Raw genomic sequence first — 17,836 nt, 5'->3', positions numbered from 1 at the left:
CACCCGCGCTCGCTGCCAATGCATTCACTCCCCAGACCCCCCATGTTTCCCTCCCCACGCACCCCCTCGTTCCCTCCCCGCGCCCCCCCCTCGTTCCCTCCCCGCGCCCCCCTCTCGTTCCCTCCCCGCGCCCCCCTCTCGTTCCCTCCCCGCGCCCCCTCTCGTTCCCTCCCCGCGCCCCCCCTCGTTCCCTCCCCGCGCCCCCCCTCGTTCCCTCCCCGCGCCCCCCCTCGTTCCCTCCCCGCGCCCCCCCCTCGTTCCCTCCCCGCGCCCCCCCTCGTTCCCTCCCCGCGACCCCCCCCTCGTTCCCTCCCCGCGACCCCCCCTCGTTCCCTCCCCGCCCCCCCCCCACGACGTTCCCTCCCTACGACCCCCTCTCGTTCCCCTCCCCACCCCCTGTCTCCCTCGTGCGACACTCCAGCACTCTGTCGGGTTGCGCACTGGTCTCTCCATCTCTACATCACCCTCGAGATCCCTCCTACTCCAGCACTGCCTCCAGGATTGATGGCTCTCTCTCTCTCTCTCTCTCTCTCTCTCTCTCCTCCTCCACCCCCCCCGCCGCCGCTGTCTGTGTCTCTGCCCCCACCCCGCCGCCCTCATGTATGTTCAGTGACAGTGGCTCGAGCTCAGAGTCTGACAGCAGCTCGTACTCAGGCAGTGAGAGTCGGCCCGTTTACCGCAAGCCCCTGCACAAGGGTCGGGGGCCGAGGGCGACTGGACAGGGGCCGAGGCCGAGGGCGTATGCAGAGGACCCGCAGGTAAGGCCCCGCCCCCTGTGGGGGTGGGGATGGGGGGGTGGGGGCGCCCCTGCTTCCGTGTGCAGCGATTTCCCCAACAGAGGAGCTGCCCAGCAACAGAGTGTTTCGTGAGTCCAGCGACTGGCCATTCAGCCTGTTCCACTCCCAGCTGGGGAACCCCCTTTCCCCTCGAGGTTGTCCGGATCCCTCTATCCCCCCCCCCCCCCCGGCCTGGTCACATGTACAGGGGAAGTCGGGGAGGGGCTTGTGTGGCAGGATCCTGCTTGTGGCGCTGATTGGCCGTCCACGTTTCCCGCCACGAGCGAGAGAGCAGCTCGCGTGTTGGCACCTTGGGTGTGCTGCTGGGGGGTGGGGGGGGGGGGGGTGTTGAGTGGTCAGGGCGCTACTTACGGATCTAACCCCTTGCCCTGCCCCTCCCTCCCCCCCACCCACAGGGAGTTTGATACGATGGGAGGGGTGAGGAAGGGAAGGCGCCTGAAGAGGCCAGGCCAGCTGGTGTTCGAGGACCCGGACAAGGACTTCAAGAAGCAACGGCGCGCGGCTCGCTTCCAGCACGGCCCCACCAAGAGGCTGCGGAGTGAGCCCCTGGTGCTGCAGATCAACAGCTTCGACAGCAGCACCGACACCCTCGACTGGGACCACATCAAGATCATCGGCACGAGCCAGGAGGTCACCAAACATTACCTCCGGCTCACCTGTGCCCCCGACCCGTCCACCGTGCGGCCCCGTTCCGGTAAGTGCCAGCTCTCGGTTGGGAGGGGGGGTGGTGGCAGAGAAAAGGTGCGCTCTCGTTCACTCGCTCAGTCTCTGTCTCTCGTTCGCTCGCGCGCGCCTGTGTCTCGCTCGCGGCACTGCCCCCCGCTCTCTCTCTGTCTCCCGCTCTGTGTGTCTCTCTCTCTCGCTTTCTTTCTCTTCCTTGTGCGTTCTGTCTCCCCCCCTCTCTCTCTCTTGCTTACACACTCTCCATCTCTCTCGCTGCTCCTCTCGCTTGTGCGTACTGTCTCACTCTCTCACTCCTCCTCATCGTACGGTCCCCTTGTTTGGGATTGTTTCAGGGTGGGGTTCGGGTGCTCTGACAGGGTAATGATTGTTGTGTTGCTCTCTTGGGAGAAACCTCCCTTTCTCTCATCATTCTCTCCTCCTTCCAATATTCCTCTGACTCCTTCTGTCATTAACCCCCTCTGTCCGCTCAAACACTCTTCCCTCCGCCCCTTCTCCTCCCTCTTTCCCCGCCCCACCGTGCCCCCATTTCCCGCCCATCTGCCCCCCTTCCCCCCCATCCCCCCCCTTACCCTCCCCTCCGCCCCCCCTTCAACCCCCCTTTCCCACCCCTCTCCCCCCCCCCCTCGTCCCTTACCCGTCCCTCCGCCCCCCCTTTCCTGCCCCCTTTCCCCCCCCCGTTCCCGCCCCCGTTCCCGCCCCCCCTCCCCCCCCTCTTTCCCGCCCCTCTTCCCCCCCCCTCTCTCCCCCCATCTCCCCCTGTGTGTGTGCCCTAGGTCCTCAGCAAGTCCCTGGCCATGGTGAAGACTCACTGGGCCACCCACCAGGACTACGCCTTTGCCTGTGAGCAGCTTAAATCCATCCGACAGGATCTGACGGTACGTGGGCAATGGGCAACGGGGGTGGGGTGGGGGTGGGGGCGAAAACTGTCCATCAGAGTCTAGGGAACACGGTGAGGGTCGCGGCTGAGAAACTACAGCTCTCACTTTTGAAGGTGGGGCAAGGAGAGAATTCTTCTCCTCCCCTCTTTGCCCAATTGGGTGCTGGAGGCTGGTACAGGGAATAATTTTAATACTCACCTCCCCATCTCTGTCCCCACCTCCAGCCCCTACAATCCTCCCCCTCTCTCCCTTTCTCCAACACCTCCTGTTCCAATCCCTCCCTCCCTCTCTCCCTCATCCTCCTACACTCCTCACCCTCCTGTTCCAATCCCTCCCTATCTCCCTCACCCTCATACACCCCTCGCCCTCCTGTTCCAATCCCTCCCTATCTCCCTCCCCTCCTACAACCCTCACCCTCTTGTATAAATTCCTCTGTCACCCCCTCCCTCCCTCCCTGTGTCACCCCCTCCCTCCCTGTATCACCCCTATCCTGTGTGCCCCTCTGATTCCAGGGTGCTATATTCTAATCTCTGTAACTGTGTCTGGGATGAGCTGGATGGTTGGAATACCCCCTCTGACTGATGGGTCCCACCCCAACCCCCCGTCGATCTCGCTCGGTCACTCTGTTTGCCTTCTCTCTGTCACTTGAGCTGTGACTCCTGGTGCGCTGTTGGTCTCCAGCCCCTGTGCTTGAAGAGAAGCTCCCTCCCACCCCTTTGGCCCAACCCCTGGGAGCTCTGGTAACCCGAGTTCTTTACTGTGAGTGTGTGAGTGAGAGTCTGACCTTAGCTGGCTCCTGCCTCTTTCAGGTCCAAGGGGTACGAACCGAATTCACAGTGGAGGTCTATGAGACACACGCACGGATAGCCCTGGACAAGGTAAGAGTCTCTCTGACAGTGTTCAGGCTGTGTGCGCACCGCGTGTGGGGTCAGAGGGTCAGGCTGTGTGTGTGCGCGTGTGGGGTCAGAGGGTCAGGCTGTGTGTGTGCGCGTGTGGGGTCAGAGGGTCAGGCTGTGTGTGTGTGTGTAGGGGTCAGGCTGCGTGTGTAGGGTCAGGCTGCGTGTGTAGGGTCAGGCTGCGTGTGTGGGGTCAGGCTGCGTGTGGGGGTCAGGCTGCGTGTGAGCGTGTGTGGGGTCAGGCTGCGTGTGAGCGTGTGTGGGGTCAGGCTGCGTGTGAGCGTGTGGGGGGGGGTCAGGCTGCGTGTGAGCGTGTGTGGGGGGGGTCAGGCTGCGTGTGAGCGTGTGTTGGGGTCAGGCTGCGTGTGAGCGTGTGTGGGGGGGGGGTCAGGCTGCGTGTGTGGGGGGGTGGTCAAGCTGCGTGTGAGCGTGTGTGTGTGGGGGGGGGTGGTCAGGCTGCGTGTGAGCGTGTGTGGGGGGGGTCAGGCTGCGTGTGAGCGTGTGTGGGGGGGGGTCAGGCTGCGTGTGTGGGGGGGTGGTCAGGCTGCGTGTGAGCGTGTGTGGGGGGGGTGTCAGGCTGTGTGCGTGCAGTCAGGCTGTGTGTGTGTGGGGGGGGGGGTGTCAGGCTGTGTGCGTGCGGTCAGGCTGTGTGTGTGTGTGTGTGTGTGTGTGTGTGTGTGTGTGTGTGTGTGTGGGGGGGGAGGGGGGGGGAGGTAAGGCTGTGTGCATGTGGCGGGGTCTGGGGTGCCCTGGGCAGTGCAGTGCCGGGTAGGATGTGTTGGAGTGATGTTATGTTGAATGTGTTCTTGCTTCCCCCCCCCCCCCCCCCCCCCCCCCCCCCGTCGCCCCTCGTCCGTCTTCTACACCCACCACAACCACCACACGCCCATCTCCCCTCCCCTTCCCCTTCCCACCTATCTCCCCTCTTCTCCCCCCCCCCCCCACCACCCCCCCGTCTATCTCCCCTCTTCTCCCCCCCCCCCCCCCCCCCCCGTCTATCTCCCCTCTTCCCTGAACGCAGGGTGACCATGAGGAATTCAACCAGTGCCAGACCCAGCTGAAATCGCTGTATGCGGAGAGCCTTCCTGGGAACGTCGGAGAATTCACGGCATACCGAATCCTCTACTACATCTTCACCCAGAACTCCGGAGGTGAGAGTCTGACGACCCCCCGACCCCCCCTGTGTGTGTGTGTCCTTCCTTCCTCAGACCCCCCCAACCCCCCCTGTGTGTGTCCTTCCTTCCTCAGACCCCCCCGACCCCCCCCTGTGTGTGTCCTTCCTTCCTCAGACCCCCCCCGACCCCCCCCTGTGTGTGTGTCCTTCCTTCCTCAGACCCCCCCGACCCCCCCTGTGTGTGTGTGTCCTTCCTTCCTCAGACCCCCCCAACCCCCCCTGTGTGTGTCCTTCCTTCCTCACCCCCCCCGACCCCCCCCTGTGTGTGTGTCCTTCCTTCCTCAGACCCCCCCGACCCCCCCCTGTGTGTGTCCTTCCTCACCCCCCCCCCCGACCCCCCCTGTGTGTGTGTCCTTCCTCACCCCCCCCGACCCCCCCCTGTGTGAGTGTCCTTCCTTCCTCAGACCCCCCCGACCCCCCCCTGTGTGAGTGTCCTTCCTTCCTCAGACCCCCCCAGACCCCCCCTGTGTGAGTGTCCTTCCTTCCTCAGACCCCCCCCCGACCCCCCCCTGTGTGAGTGTCCTTCCTTCCTCAGACCCCCCCGACCCCCCCTGTGTGAGTGTCCTTCCTTCCTCAGACCCCCCCGACCCCCCCTGTGTGAGTGTCCTTCCTTCCTCACCCCCCCCCGACCCCCCCTGTGTGTCCTTCCTTCCTCAGACCCCCCCGACCCCCCCCTGTGTGTGTGTCCTTCCTTCCTCACCCCCCCCGACCCCCCCTGTGTGAGTGTCCTTCCTCAGACCCCCCCCCGACCCCCCCTGTGTGAGTGTCCTTCCTTCCTCAGACCCCCCCGACCCCCCCTGTGTGTGTGTCCTTCCTTCCTCACCCCCCCGACCCCCCCCTGTGTGTGTGTCCTTCCTCAGACCCCCCCCGACCCCCCCCCTGTGAGTGTCCTTCCTTCCTCACCCCCCCCGACCCCCCCCTGTGTGTGTGTGTCCTTCCTTCCTCACCCCCCCCGACCCCCCCTGTGTGAGTGTCCTTCCCTCAGACCCGCCCCGACCCCCCCCTGTGTGTGTGTCCTTCCTTCCTCACCCCCCCCCGACCCCCCCTGTGTGTCCTTCCTTCCTCAGACCCCCCCGACCCCCCCCTGTGTGTGTGTCCTTCCTTCCTCACCCCCCCCCGACCCCCCCTGTGTGAGTGTCCTTCCTCAGACCCCCCCCGACCCCCCCTGTGTGTGTGTCCTTCCTTCCTCACCCCCCCCGACCCCCCCTGTGTGTCCTTCCTTCCTCAGACCCCCCCGACCCCCCCTGTGTGTGTGTCCTTCCTTCCTCACCCCCCCCGACCCCCCCTGTGTGAGTGTCCTTCCTCAGACCCCCCCCGACCCCCCCTGTGTGTGTGTCCTTCCTTCCTCACCCCCCCCGACCCCCCCTGTGTGTGTGTCCTTCCTTCCTCACCCCCCCGACCCCCCCTGTGTGTGTGTCCTTCCTTCCTCAGACCCCCCCGACCCCCCCTGTGTGTGTGTCCTTCCTCACCCCCCCGACCCCCCCTGTGTGTGTGTCCTTCCTTCCTCAGACCCCCCCCGACCCCCCCCCGTGAGTGTCCTTCCTTCCTCAGACCCCCCCCGACCCCCCCCCTGTGTGTGTGTCCCTTCCTTCCTCAGACCCCCCCCGACCCCCCCTGTGTGTGTGTCCTTCCTTCCTCAGACCCCCCCGACCCCCCCTGTGTGAGTGTCCCTCCTTCCTCACCCCCCCCGACCCCCCCTGTGTGTCCTTCCTTCCTCAGACCCCCCCCGACCCCCCCTGTGTGTGTGTCCTTCCTTCCTCACCCCCCCGACCCCCCCTGTGTGTGTGTCCTTCCTTCCTCAGACCCCCCCGACCCCCCCTGTGTGAGTGTCCCCTCCTTCCTCACCCCCCCCCCCCCCCCCCCTGTGTGTGTGTCCTTCCTTCCTCAGACCCCCCCCGACCCCCCCCTGTGAGTGTCCTTCCTTCCTCAGACCCCCCCGACCCCCCCCTGTGTGAGTGTCCTTCCTCAGACCCCCCCGACCCCCCCTGTGTGTGTGTCCTTCCTCAGACCCCCCCCGACCCCCCTGTGTGTGTGTCCTTCCTTCCTCACCCCCCCGACCCCCCCCTGTGTGAGTGTCCTTCCTTCCTCAGACCCCCCCCGACCCCCCCTGTGTGAGTGTCCTTCCTTCCTCACCCCCCCCGACCCCCCCCCTGTGTGAGTGTCCTTCCTTCCTCACCCCCCCGACCCCCCCCTGTGTGAGTGTCCTTCCTTCCTCAGACCCCCCCGACCCCCCCCTGTGTGAGTGTCCTTCCTTCCTCACCCCCCCCGACCCCCCCCTGTGTGAGTGTCCTTCCTTCCTCACCCCCCCGACCCCCCCCTGTGTGTGTGTCCTTCCTTCCTCACCCCCCCCCGACCCCCCCCTGTGTGAGTGTCCTTCCTTCCTCACCCCCCCCGACCCCCCCTGTGTGTGTCCTTCCTTCCTCACCCCCCCCCGACCCCCCCCTGTGTGTGTGTCCTTCCTTCCTCAGACCCCCCCCGACCCCCCCCTGTGTGTGTGTCCTTCCTTCCTCAGACCCCCCCCGACCCCCCCCCTGTGTGAGTGTCCTTCCTCAGACCCCCCCCGACCCCCCCTGTGTGAGTGTCCTTCCTCACCCCCCCCGACCCCCCCTGTGTGAGTGTCCTTCCTTCCTCACCCCCCCCCCGACCCCCCCTGTGTGTGTGTCCTTCCTTCCTCACCCCCCCCGACCCCCCGTGTGTGTGTGTCCTTCCTCACCCCCCCCCGACCCCCCCCGTGTGAGTGTCCTTCCTCACCCCCCCCCGACCCCCCCTGTGTGAGTGTCCTTCCTTCCTCAGACCCCCCCCGACCCCCCCCCTGTGAGTGTCCTTCCTTCCTCAGACCCCCCCCGACCCCCCCCTGTGTGAGTGTCCTTCCTTCCTCAGACCCCCCCGACCCCCCCCTGTGTGAGTGTCCTTCCTCACCCCCCCCCCGACCCCCCCTGTGTGAGTGTCCTTCCTTCCTCAGACCCCCCCGACCCCCCCCCTGTGTGTGTCCTTCCTTCCTCACCCCCCCCCGACCCCCCCTGTGTGAGTGTCCTTCCTTCCTCACCCCCCCCCGACCCCCCCTGTGTGAGTGTCCTTCCTCAGACCCCCCCCGACCCCCCCTGTGTGAGTGTCCTTCCTTCCTCACCCCCCCCCGACCCCCCCTGTGTGAGTGTCCTTCCTTCCTCAGACCCCCCCCGACCCCCCCTGTGTGAGTGTCCTTCCTTCCTCAGACCCCCCCGACCCCCCCCTGTGTGAGTGTCCTTCCTTCCTCACCCCCCGACCCCCCCTGTGTGAGTGTCCTTCCTTCCTCAGACCCCCCCGACCCCCCCTGTGTGAGTGTCCTTCCTCAGACCCCCCCCGACCCCCCCCTGTGTGTGTGTCCTTCCTTCCTCACCCCCCCCCGACCCCCCCTGTGTGTGTGTCCTTCCTTCCTCAGACCCCCCCCGACCCCCCCTGTGTGTGTGTCCTTCCTTCCTCACCCCCCCCGACCCCCCCTGTGTGTCCTTCCTTCCTCAGACCCCCCCCGACCCCCCCTGTGTGAGTGTCCTTCCTTCCTCAGACCCCCCCGACCCCCCCTGTGTGAGTGTCCTTCCTTCCTCACCCCCCCGACCCCCCCTGTGTGAGTGTCCTTCCTCAGACCCCCCCCCGACCCCCCCTGTGTGTGTGTCCTTCCTTTCCTCACCCCCCCCGACCCCCCCTGTGTGTCCTTCCTTCCTCAGACCCCCCCCGACCCCCCCTGTGTGAGTGTCCTTCCTTCCTCAGACCCCCCCGACCCCCCCTGTGTGAGTGTCCTTCCTTCCTCAGACCCCCCCGACCCCCCCTGTGTGAGTGTCCTTCCTTCCTCACCCCCCCCGACCCCCCTGTGTGTGTGTCCTTCCTTCCTCACCCCCCCGACCCCCCCTGTGTGTGTGTCCTTCCTTCCTCAGACCCCCCCCCGACCCCCCCCCTGTGTGTGTGTCCTTCCTTCCTCAGACCCCCCCCGACCCCCCCTGTGTGAGTGTCCTTCCTTCCTCACCCCCCGACCCCTGTGTGTGTGTCCTTCCTTCCTCAGCCCCCAGTTTGACCCCCCCCACTCTGTGTCCCTGGCAGACATCACCACGGAGTTGGCCTTCCTCAGCCGGGAGCTGAAGTCGGAGCCGTGTGTGGCCCATGCTCTCGCTCTGCGAGCCGCCTGGGCCCTGTGCAACTACCATCGCTTCTTCCGGTTGTACCGGGAGGCCCCGAACATGTCCGCCCGCCTGGTCGCCAAGTTCGTGGAGCGGGAGAGGAAGCAGGCTCTCAAGGCTATGCTGAAAACGTACGTCCTTCGCTGCGGGGAAGGTGGGGTAGCAACGGGAGGGGGAGGGGATGGAGAATCCCGAATGAGGGGTGGTGATGGGGGGGGGGGGGGGGGGGGGTTCATTGAGAGGGAGGGGCCGACCCGGTAGTGGCGAATCCGAATGGAAGTGGCAACAAGTTGGGGGCTGAGAGGGTGCGATCCAGGTGGAGGGGGTAGTGAGGGTGCAGTGGGATCCCTGCGGGGAAGGGGGGCGGGGGGTGGGAGCCGTGGGTTCCCAGCGGTGGGGGCGGATCCTGGCGGGGAGTGGGGTTGACTGATCCCGGCACGAAGGGAGGGAGGGAAGGGAGGGAGGTGGGATCCTGGCGGGAAGGGAGGGGGGAGCGAGGGGGTGGGGGTTCCCGGCGGGTGGGGTGGGGGGGGGGGGAAAGTGGGTTGGGTTTCTGGGGTGAGTTGCAACTGTTTGGAGGAGAGAGGAGATCCCTGTGCTCGCTGCTGTGGAGTGGCAGCTTCCTGGTCTGCACTATTCTGGGTAAGTGTGTTCACATTTCCCCCCCCCCCCCCCCCCCCCCCCCCCCCCCCCCGTCAGTGTGACAGACCACACACCCAGAGCCTACTCTCCTTCCATACTGCCTGATGGATTACTGACTGGCTGTTACCCAGTGGGTCCCATACTCCTGGTCTGCCAAGGTCACCCAGTCTTCAGTGGGACCATTGCAGTTTCTGTCTGAGTGACTTAATGTTTCTGGCTGTGTGGGGCAGGTTCTCTGAGAGTGATTGTGTCTGTCGCCGCCACAGTGTGACTGGGTCTGTCTGTCTGCCTCAGTGTGACTGGGCCTGTCTGTCTGTCTGCCTCAGTGCGACTGTGCCTGTCTGTCTGCCTGCCTCAGTGCGACTGGACCTGTCTGTCTGCCTGCCTCAGTGCGACTGTGCCTGTCTGCCTGCCTCAGTGCGACTGGGCCTGTCTGTCTGTCTGTCTGCCTCAGTGCGACTGGACCTGTCTGTCTGCCTGCCTCAGTGCGACTGGACCTGTCTGTCTGTCTGTCTGCCTCAGTGTGACTGGACCTGTCTGTCTGCCTGCCTCAGTGCGACTGGACCTGTCTGTCTGCCTGCCTCAGTGCGACTGGACCTGTCTGTCTGTCTGTCTGCCTCAGTGCGACTGGACCTGTCTGTCTGCCTGCCTCAGTGCGACTGTGCCTGTCTGCCTGCCTCAGTGCGACTGTGCCTGTCTGCCTGCCTCAGTGCGACTGGGCCTGTCTGCCTGCCTCAGTGCGACTGGGCCTGTCTGTCTGTCTGTCTGCCTCAGTGCGACTGGACCTGTCTGTCTGCCTGCCTCAGTGCGACTGGACCTGGACCTGTCTGTCTGTCTGCCTCAGTGCGACTGGACCTGTCTGTCTGCCTGCCTCAGTGCGACTGGACCCTGTCTGTCTGCCTGCCTCAGTGCGACTGGACCTGTCTGTCTGTCTGCCTCAGTGCGACTGGACCTGTCTGTCTGCCTGCCTCAGTGCGACTGGACCTGTCTGTCTGCCTGCCTCAGTGCGACTGGACCTGTCTGTCTGCCTGCCTCAGTGCGACTGGACCTGTCTGTCTGCCTGCCTCAGTGCGACTGGACCTGTCTGTCTGCCTGCCTCAGTGCGACTGGACCTGTCCTGTCTGCCTGCCTCAGTGCGACTGGACCTGTCTGTCTGCCTGCCTCAGTGCGACTGGACCTGTCTGTCTGCCTGCCTCAGTGCGACTGGACCTGTCTGTCTGCCTGCCTCAGTGCGACTGGACCTGTCTGTCTGCCTGCCTCAGTGCGACTGGACCTGTCTGTCTGCCTGCCTCAGTGCGACTGGACCTGTCTGTCTGCCTGCCTCAGTGCGACTGGACCTGTCTGTCTGCCTGCCTCAGTGCGACTGGACCTGTCTGTCTGCCTGCCTCAGTGCGACTGGACCTGTCTGTCTGCCTGCCTCAGTGCGACTGGACCTGTCTGTCTGCCTGCCTCAGTGCGACTGGACCTGTCTGTCTGCCTGCCTCAGTGCGACTGGACCTGTCTGTCTGCCTGCCTCAGTGCGACTGGACCTGTCTGTCTGCCTGCCTCAGTGCGACTGGACCTGTCTGTCTGCCTGCCTCAGTGCGACTGGACCTGTCTGTCTGCCTGCCTCAGTGCGACTGGACCTGTCTGTCTGCCTGCCTCAGTGCGACTGGACCTGTCTGTCTGCCTGCCTCAGTGCGACTGGACCTGTCTGTCTGCCTGCCTCAGTGCGACTGGACCTGTCTGTCTGCCTGCCTCAGTGCGACTGGACCTGTCTGTCTGCCTGCCTCAGTGCGACTGGACCTGTCTGTCTGCCTGCCTCAGTGCGACTGGACCTGTCTGTCTGCCTGCCTCAGTGCGACTGGACCTGTCTGTCTGCCTGCCTCAGTGCGACTGGACCTGTCTGTCTGCCTGCCTCAGTGCGACTGGACCTGTCTGTCTGCCTGCCTCAGTGCGACTGGACCTGTCTGTCTGCCTGCCTCAGTGCGACTGGACCTGTCTGTCTGCCTGCCTCAGTGCGACTGGACCTGTCTGTCTGCCTGCCTCAGTGCGACTGGACCTGTCTGTCTGCCTGCCTCAGTGCGACTGGACCTGTCTGTCTGCCTGCCTCAGTGCGACTGGACCTGTCTGTCTGCCTGCCTCAGTGCGACTGGACCTGTCTGTCTGCCTGCCTCAGTGCGACTGGACCTGTCTGTCTGCCTGCCTCAGTGCGACCTGACCTGTCTGTCTGCCTGCCTCAGTGCGACCTGACCTGTCTGTCTGCCTGCCTCAGTGCGACCGGACCTGTCTGTCTGCCTGCCTCAGTGCGACCGGACCTGTCTGTCTGCCTGCCTCAGTGCGACTGGACCTGTCTGTCTGCCTCAGTGCGACTGGACCTGTCTGTCTGCCCGAGAGCGACTGTGCCTGTCTGTCTGTCTGCCCGAGTGCGGCTGTGCCTGTCTGTCTGTCTGCCCGAGTGCGACTGTGCCTGTCTGTCTGTCTGCCCGAGTGCGACTGTGCCTGTCTGTCTGTCTGCCCGAGTGCGACTGTGCCTGTCTGTCTGTCTGCCCGAGTGCGACTGTGCCTGTCTGTCTGTCTGCCCGAGTGCGACTGTGCCTGTCTGTCTGTCTGCCCGAGTGCCACTGTGCCTGTCTGTCTGTCTGCCCGAGTGCGACTGTGCCTGTCTGTCTGTCTGCCCGAGTGCCACTGTGCCTGTCTGTCTGTCTGCCCGAGTGCCACTGTGCCTGTCTGTCTGTCTGCCCGAGTGCCACTGTGCCTGTCTGTCTGTCTGCCCGAGTGCCACTGTGCCTGTCTGTCTGTCTGCCCGAGTGCCACTGTGCCTGTCTGTCTGTCTGCCCGAGTGCCACTGTGCCTGTCTGTCTGTCTGCCCGAGTGCCACTGTGCCTGTCTGTCTGTCTGCCCGAGTGCCACTGTGCCTGTCTGTCTGTCTGCCCGAGTGCCACTGTGCCTGTCTGTCTGTCTGCCCGAGTGCCACTGTGCCTGTCTGTCTGTCTGCCCGAGTGCCACTGTGCCTGTCTGTCTGTCTGCCCGAGTGCCACTGTGCCTGTCTGTCTGTCTGCCCGAGTGCCACTGTGCCTGTCTGTCTGTCTGCCCGAGTGCCACTGTGCCTGTCTGTCTGTCTGCCCGAGTGCCACTGTGCCTGTCTGTCTGTCTGCCCGAGTGCCACTGTGCCTGTCTGTCTGTCTGCCCGAGTGCCACTGTGCCTGTCTGTCTGTCTGCCCGAGTGCCACTGTGCCTGTCTGTCTGTCTGCCCGAGTGCCACTGTGCCTGTCTGTCTGTCTGCCCGAGTGCCACTGTGCCTGTCTGTCTGTCTGCCCGAGTGCCACTGTGCCTGTCTGTCTGTCTGCCCGAGTGCCACTGTGCCTGTCTGTCTGTCTGCCCGAGTGCCACTGTGCCTGTCTGTCTGTCTGCCCGAGTGCCACTGTGCCTGTCTGTCTGTCTGCCCGAGTGCCACTGTGCCTGTCTGTCTGTCTGCCCGAGTGCCACTGTGCCTGTCTGTCTGTCTGCCCGAGTGCCACTGTGCCTGTCTGTCTGTCTGCCCGAGTGCCACTGTGCCTGTCTGTCTGTCTGCCCGAGTGCCACTGTGCCTGTCTGTCTGTCTGCCCGAGTGCCACTGTGCCTGTCTGTCTGTCTGCCCGAGTGCCACTGTGCCTGTCTGTCTGTCTGCCCGAGTGCCACTGTGCCTGTCTGTCTGTCTGCCCGAGTGCCACTGTGCCTGTCTGTCTGTCTGCCCGAGTGCCACTGTGCCTGTCTGTCTGTCTGCCCGAGTGCCACTGTGCCTGTCTGTCTGTCTGCCCGAGTGCCACTGTGCCTGTCTGTCTGTCTGCCCGAGTGCCACTGTGCCTGTCTGTCTGCCCGAGTGCCACTGTGCCTGTCTGTCTGCCCGAGTGCCACTGTGCCTGTCTGTCTGCCCGAGTGCCACTGTGCCTGTCTGTCTCTCTGCCCGAGAGCGTCTGTGCCTGCCTGTCTCTCTGCCCGCTCATGAATGACTTTGCCTGCCTCTCTGCCAGCCTGAGAGTGACTGTGTCTTTCTCTCTGCGTCGGAGCAACTGCGCCTATCTGTCTCTCTGCCCGAGAGCTGCTGTGCCTGTGTCCCTCTGCCCGAGAGCGACTGTTTTCTTGTGTCTCTCTGCCCGACAGCGACTGCGCCTGTCTCTCTGTCTGTGAGAGAGTGGCTGTGCCTGTCAGTCTCTGTGCCTGTATGTCTCTCTGCCCAAGAGCGGCTGTTTTCCTGTGTCTCTCTGCCCGACAGCGACTGCGCCTGTCTCTCTGTCTGAGAGAGAGTGGCTGTGCCTGTCAGTCTCTGTGCCTGTCTGTCTCTTTGCCTGTGTGACTGCGCCTGTCTGTCTCTCTGCCCGACAGCGACTGTGCCTGTCTGTCTCTCTGCCCGACAGCGACTGCGCCTGTCTCTCTGTCTGTGAGAGAGTGGCTGTGCCTGTCAGTCTCTGTGCCTGTATGTCTCTCTGCCCAAGAGCGGCTGTTTTCCTGTGTCTCTCTGCCCGACAGCAACTGCGCCTGTCTCTCTGTCTGAGAGAGAGTGGCTGTGCCTGTCAGTCTCTGTGCCTGTCTGTCTCTTTGCCTGTGTGACTGCGCCTGTCTGTCTCTCTGCCCGACAGCGACTGTGCCTGTCTGTCTCTCTGCCTGACAGCGACTACGTCTGTCTGTCTCTCTGCTTGATAGTGATGGTTCCTGTCTCTCTGTGTGAGTGGCTGTGCCTGTCTCTGACTGAGTGACTGTGCCTGTCTGTCTCTCTGCCCGAGAGCCACTGTGCCTGTCTGTCTCTCTGCCCGACAGCCACTGTGCCTGTCTGTCTCTCTGCTTGATAGTGACGGTTCCTGTCTCTCTGTGTGAGAGTTGCTGTGCCAGTCTGTCTCTCTGCCTGAGAGCGACTGTGCCTGTCTGTCTCTCTGCCCGAGAGCGACTGTGCCTGTGTCTCTCTGCCTGACAGCGACTCCGCCTGCCTGTCTCTCTGCTTGATAGTGACGGTTCCTGTCTCTCTGTGTGAGAGTTGCTGTGCCAGTCTGTCTCTCTGCCTCTGAGCAACTGCGCTTGTCTGTGTGTCTGCCTGAGAGCGACTGTGCCTGTCTGTCTCTCTGCCTGAGAGCGACTGTGCCAGTCTGTCTCTCTGCCTCTGAGCAACTGCGCCTGTCTGTGTGTCTGCCTGAGAGTGACTGCGCCTCACCTCCTCTGTGCCCACGAGAGACCGCGTCTGACTTCCTCTCTGCCCGTGAGCGACTGTGTCTGTGAGAGTGGCAGTTTCTGTTTCCCACGACGGTGGTTTCTGTACCTTTTGAGTGGTTGTTCGTGCTGCTTCGAGTTTCTGTTTTTCCCTCTGAGTGACAGATGTGGTTTCTGTCTGTGTGAGTGACGGTTTCTGTTTCTCTCCCTCTGTGTGTGTGTGTGTGTGTGTGTGTGTGTGTGTTCGCAAATACTGTGTATATTGGTCTATGCACATGGGCCCCCATATGCCCTCATGTCTCAGACGGTGTTGGAACCAGGGTTCCTATCTATACTGCCCATCTCTTTATCGTTTATGTTTTGCGTGCCGGTTATGTCGACGCGTCTGTTTCCATTGTCTCTTGCTAACCTGTTTTTTGCCCACGTTTCTCTTTCCTCTCGCTCTCTCTCTCTCCTGCCATCCAGTTACCGGCCAGCATTGCCCGTCTCCTACGTGCAGTCCGAACTGGCCTTCGAAAGCGAGGAGGAGTGTCAAGGGTTCCTGAGCTCACTGGCTCTCACCTTTCTCGGATCCGATAGCACCAAGATCGACTGCAAGCAGAGCGCCTTGCAGACGGCGAATTTCTGACCCTCTCCCGGCCTGTGTCTGACGCTGGGGTGGGCTGGGCTGGGGAGGTGGAGGTGGAGGTGGGGGGGGTCAGAGTGTACCTGAGCCATCCCTCTCCGACAATCCGCCAACTCTCCTCCGACATCCCGTCTCCTTGCCTCTCCACTCCCGTCCTCCGCGTTCGCCCCATCTTGCTGATATTTAACGTCCCTCCCCCACCCCCAACCCCCCACCCCCAACCCCCTTTTTTGGATATCGATTGTCGGGGGCATGAGTTTCTGTTTTTTTTTCCCCCCCTCATTTCTGGTTTTGTTAATCTTCCCCCGTTTGGGGGTGGGGGGGTGTGGCAGGGCTTGTGGTTATGTTGGCGTAGAAGGTGGGAGGAGAAAGGGGAGGTGGGGGAGCAGAAGGTGAACGTGTTGTGTGATTCCCGTCCCGCTCCACTCAGTCCTGAAATCGCGCCTCCCTCTCTTGGGTGTTTCCTCCGCCCGCTTCCCCTCTTGAGTCTGTGGCCCTCCTTCCCCAGGAAGAGAAATGGGGGGGGGGGGGGTGGTGGGGGGGCGGTGATCGTGTCCCAGTATTTCTGCCTCCCCGGTCGAGGGGTTTCCGGAATGCTCAGCCTTCAACCCGGGCTCACTCTGGCCAAATCTCGGGAATGTGAAGAGATTGTGGCTTTTGTTGGGGGTTGGGGGGGAGGGGGGGGGGGTGGAGTTGGTGTGGAGTGTACTGGTGTGTATGAATTAATCCTGTGTACATAATGTCTGTGTATATTTATATATAGAGATAAAAGATGTGTATTTCACAACCTTTTTAACCATTTGTACAGCCCCTGACGTCCAGAAATGAACCATGTCTTCTCTCCTATCGCCCTCCGCTCCCTCTCCTTCCCCCCCCCCACCCCCACCTCATCCTCATCGTCCCTCTTGTTGTCTTATTTTTTAGCAATCAAGTCAGACTTTGTAAAAAAAAAAGGTTTTCTTGTATGTGTCTATATTGTTTTTTGACGTACCTGTTCATGGCGAGACGCTAACTATGTTTCAGTTTTGTTTTCTCTCTTTCTCTCTCTCTCTCTCTTTCTCTACCTGATCCCTCTTCTCGCTCCTCCCCTCCTACATTCTCTCTCTCTCTCTCTCTCTCTCTCTCTATGGCTAGCACCCAGAGAGAGCGACGTCGTGGAACGAGAAATGAAAATGGCAGAAATCCAAAACGCCGAATGAAGTTTGCAGAGAAGCAAAAGAGAGAGTGAGAAACGATCAAACCGCAGTGAGAGAGAGAGAGTGAGTGAGTGACGCCGGATGTGGAATGCAGAGGGCAAGAGAGAGAGGAGTGGGGGGGGACAGCGTTGTGTTTGGAATGAAGAGCAGAGGGTCCCAACGATTGATCGACCCTGGCCCATCACCACCCCCCCCCACCACCACCACCAGCACTGGGGCCCATCCATCAACAATCCAGCGACGGTGTGAGACCGAAGGGACTTGCGTTTGTGTAGAACCCCCGCTGTCGTCGGAGGATGAGTCAGTGTTTCTCAATTTCCTTTCCTTTTTTTTCCCCCCTGTTTTTGTTTTGAAGAAGAGAAGAAATAATATATATAGATACGAGGATGTCCCATCTGTGCGTCTTGATGTCCCGGCTGCGATTGGAAGCTGGGGAAAGGTGGTCTTTGGTTGGGCGGTGGGGTGGGGGGGAGGTGAGGCATGGGAGGGCACGGAGGAGAAGGGGAGTGATGTGGAAGAGAGGTGGGGGCGTTACAGCGGCCTGAGAAACCCCACAGCCCCCCCCCCCCCCCCCCGCTCCCCCTCCCAGTACCGCTGCTGCTGACGAGTCGTCCCAGGTTAACCTTACACCCCCACCTTCCCCCAGCCCCCAGTTTCCAGCCGCCTTCTCCTTTTCCCCACGCCCTCCCCACTTCACCCGCTTGCCTCTCCCTCCCTCCCCTACAACCACTTCCAGCCAATGGATTCTGTTCCCTAACCCCGCCTCCCTCTCCTGCACTTTGGACGCTGTTTCTGTTTCATTTCGACCCTCTTTTCCCCCCCACCCTTTCTACCCCCCCTCACCCCTCCTCCCCAACCCCGCTCCTAACCAGACTTTTTACAGAGTGAATAATGTTTTATTTTTATTTGAATTTCTGTCGCCCAGTGTCTGCAATAAAATCTTTTCTCACGTTTTGCTCTAATTGGCTTGTCATTCTATATCCAGGAGACTATATTCTGTGTCTCATGGCGTGCTGTCCCTGTTTCTGTCACTCTGTGGAGATACAGAAACGATCACTTGATCGAACTGTCACTCTCGGGCAGAGAAACAGAAATGGTCACTTGCTGCGAGAAACAAATTCGCTCAGATAGAAACAGGAACTGAGGTGAAGCAAACTCAAAACTGAAGGCAGAAACTCCAACAAATCCAGAGAGAGAAATTAAACCATTGCTCACCAGCCCAGAGAAACAGAAACACAGAGAAACAAACTCTCAGACGCACCCAGGGAGAGAAACCGAAATGCTCACTCTCTGACAAACCAAGACAGAAACTGTCAGAGAGAAACAGAAACTCATCAAAAGAGAAACACTCACACCCACAGAGGATCAGACACTGTCACTGAGCAAAAACCAGCAGTGTCTCACTTAGAGAAAAGCTGAGAGAAGCAGACGTTCACCCACAAGACAACCAAACTGTCACACTCTTGAGAAGCAGAAGCTGTCACGCACAGACAGCAAGACAGAGGAACAGAAGGCCATTCTGAGAGAAATACAAAATCTGTCACGCTGAGGGAGGAACAGAAACTCCTTCACAGTGTAGCAGAAATTGTCAACCTGAGAGAAACAGCAGGTCACTCCCAGAGAAAACCTGAAACTC

At 62.1% G+C, this 17,836-nt stretch overlaps 1 protein-coding gene across 1 annotated transcript; it reads left to right on the top strand.

Moving 5' to 3' along the window:
• The first annotated feature begins 602 nt into the window (after positions 1-602).
• On the top strand, positions 603-16,769 carry leng8 (leukocyte receptor cluster (LRC) member 8). Its single transcript, XM_072566670.1, is given in 8 exon segments — positions 603-701; positions 703-758; positions 1,193-1,538; positions 2,255-2,356; positions 3,169-3,237; positions 4,277-4,406; positions 8,501-8,708; positions 14,845-16,769. Coding segments are annotated over 8 exon segments (1,173 nt in total). The 3' UTR covers positions 15,008-16,769.
• The last annotated feature ends 1,067 nt before the right edge of the window (positions 16,770-17,836 follow it).

Source organism: Chiloscyllium punctatum, chromosome 52 (assembly GCF_047496795.1).
Source record: "Chiloscyllium punctatum isolate Juve2018m chromosome 52, sChiPun1.3, whole genome shotgun sequence".
Classification (NCBI taxonomy): Eukaryota; Metazoa; Chordata; class Chondrichthyes; order Orectolobiformes; family Hemiscylliidae; genus Chiloscyllium; species Chiloscyllium punctatum.
The sequence above is the reverse complement of the archived record's forward strand: the minus strand, read 5'-3'. Positions and strand labels throughout refer to the sequence as shown.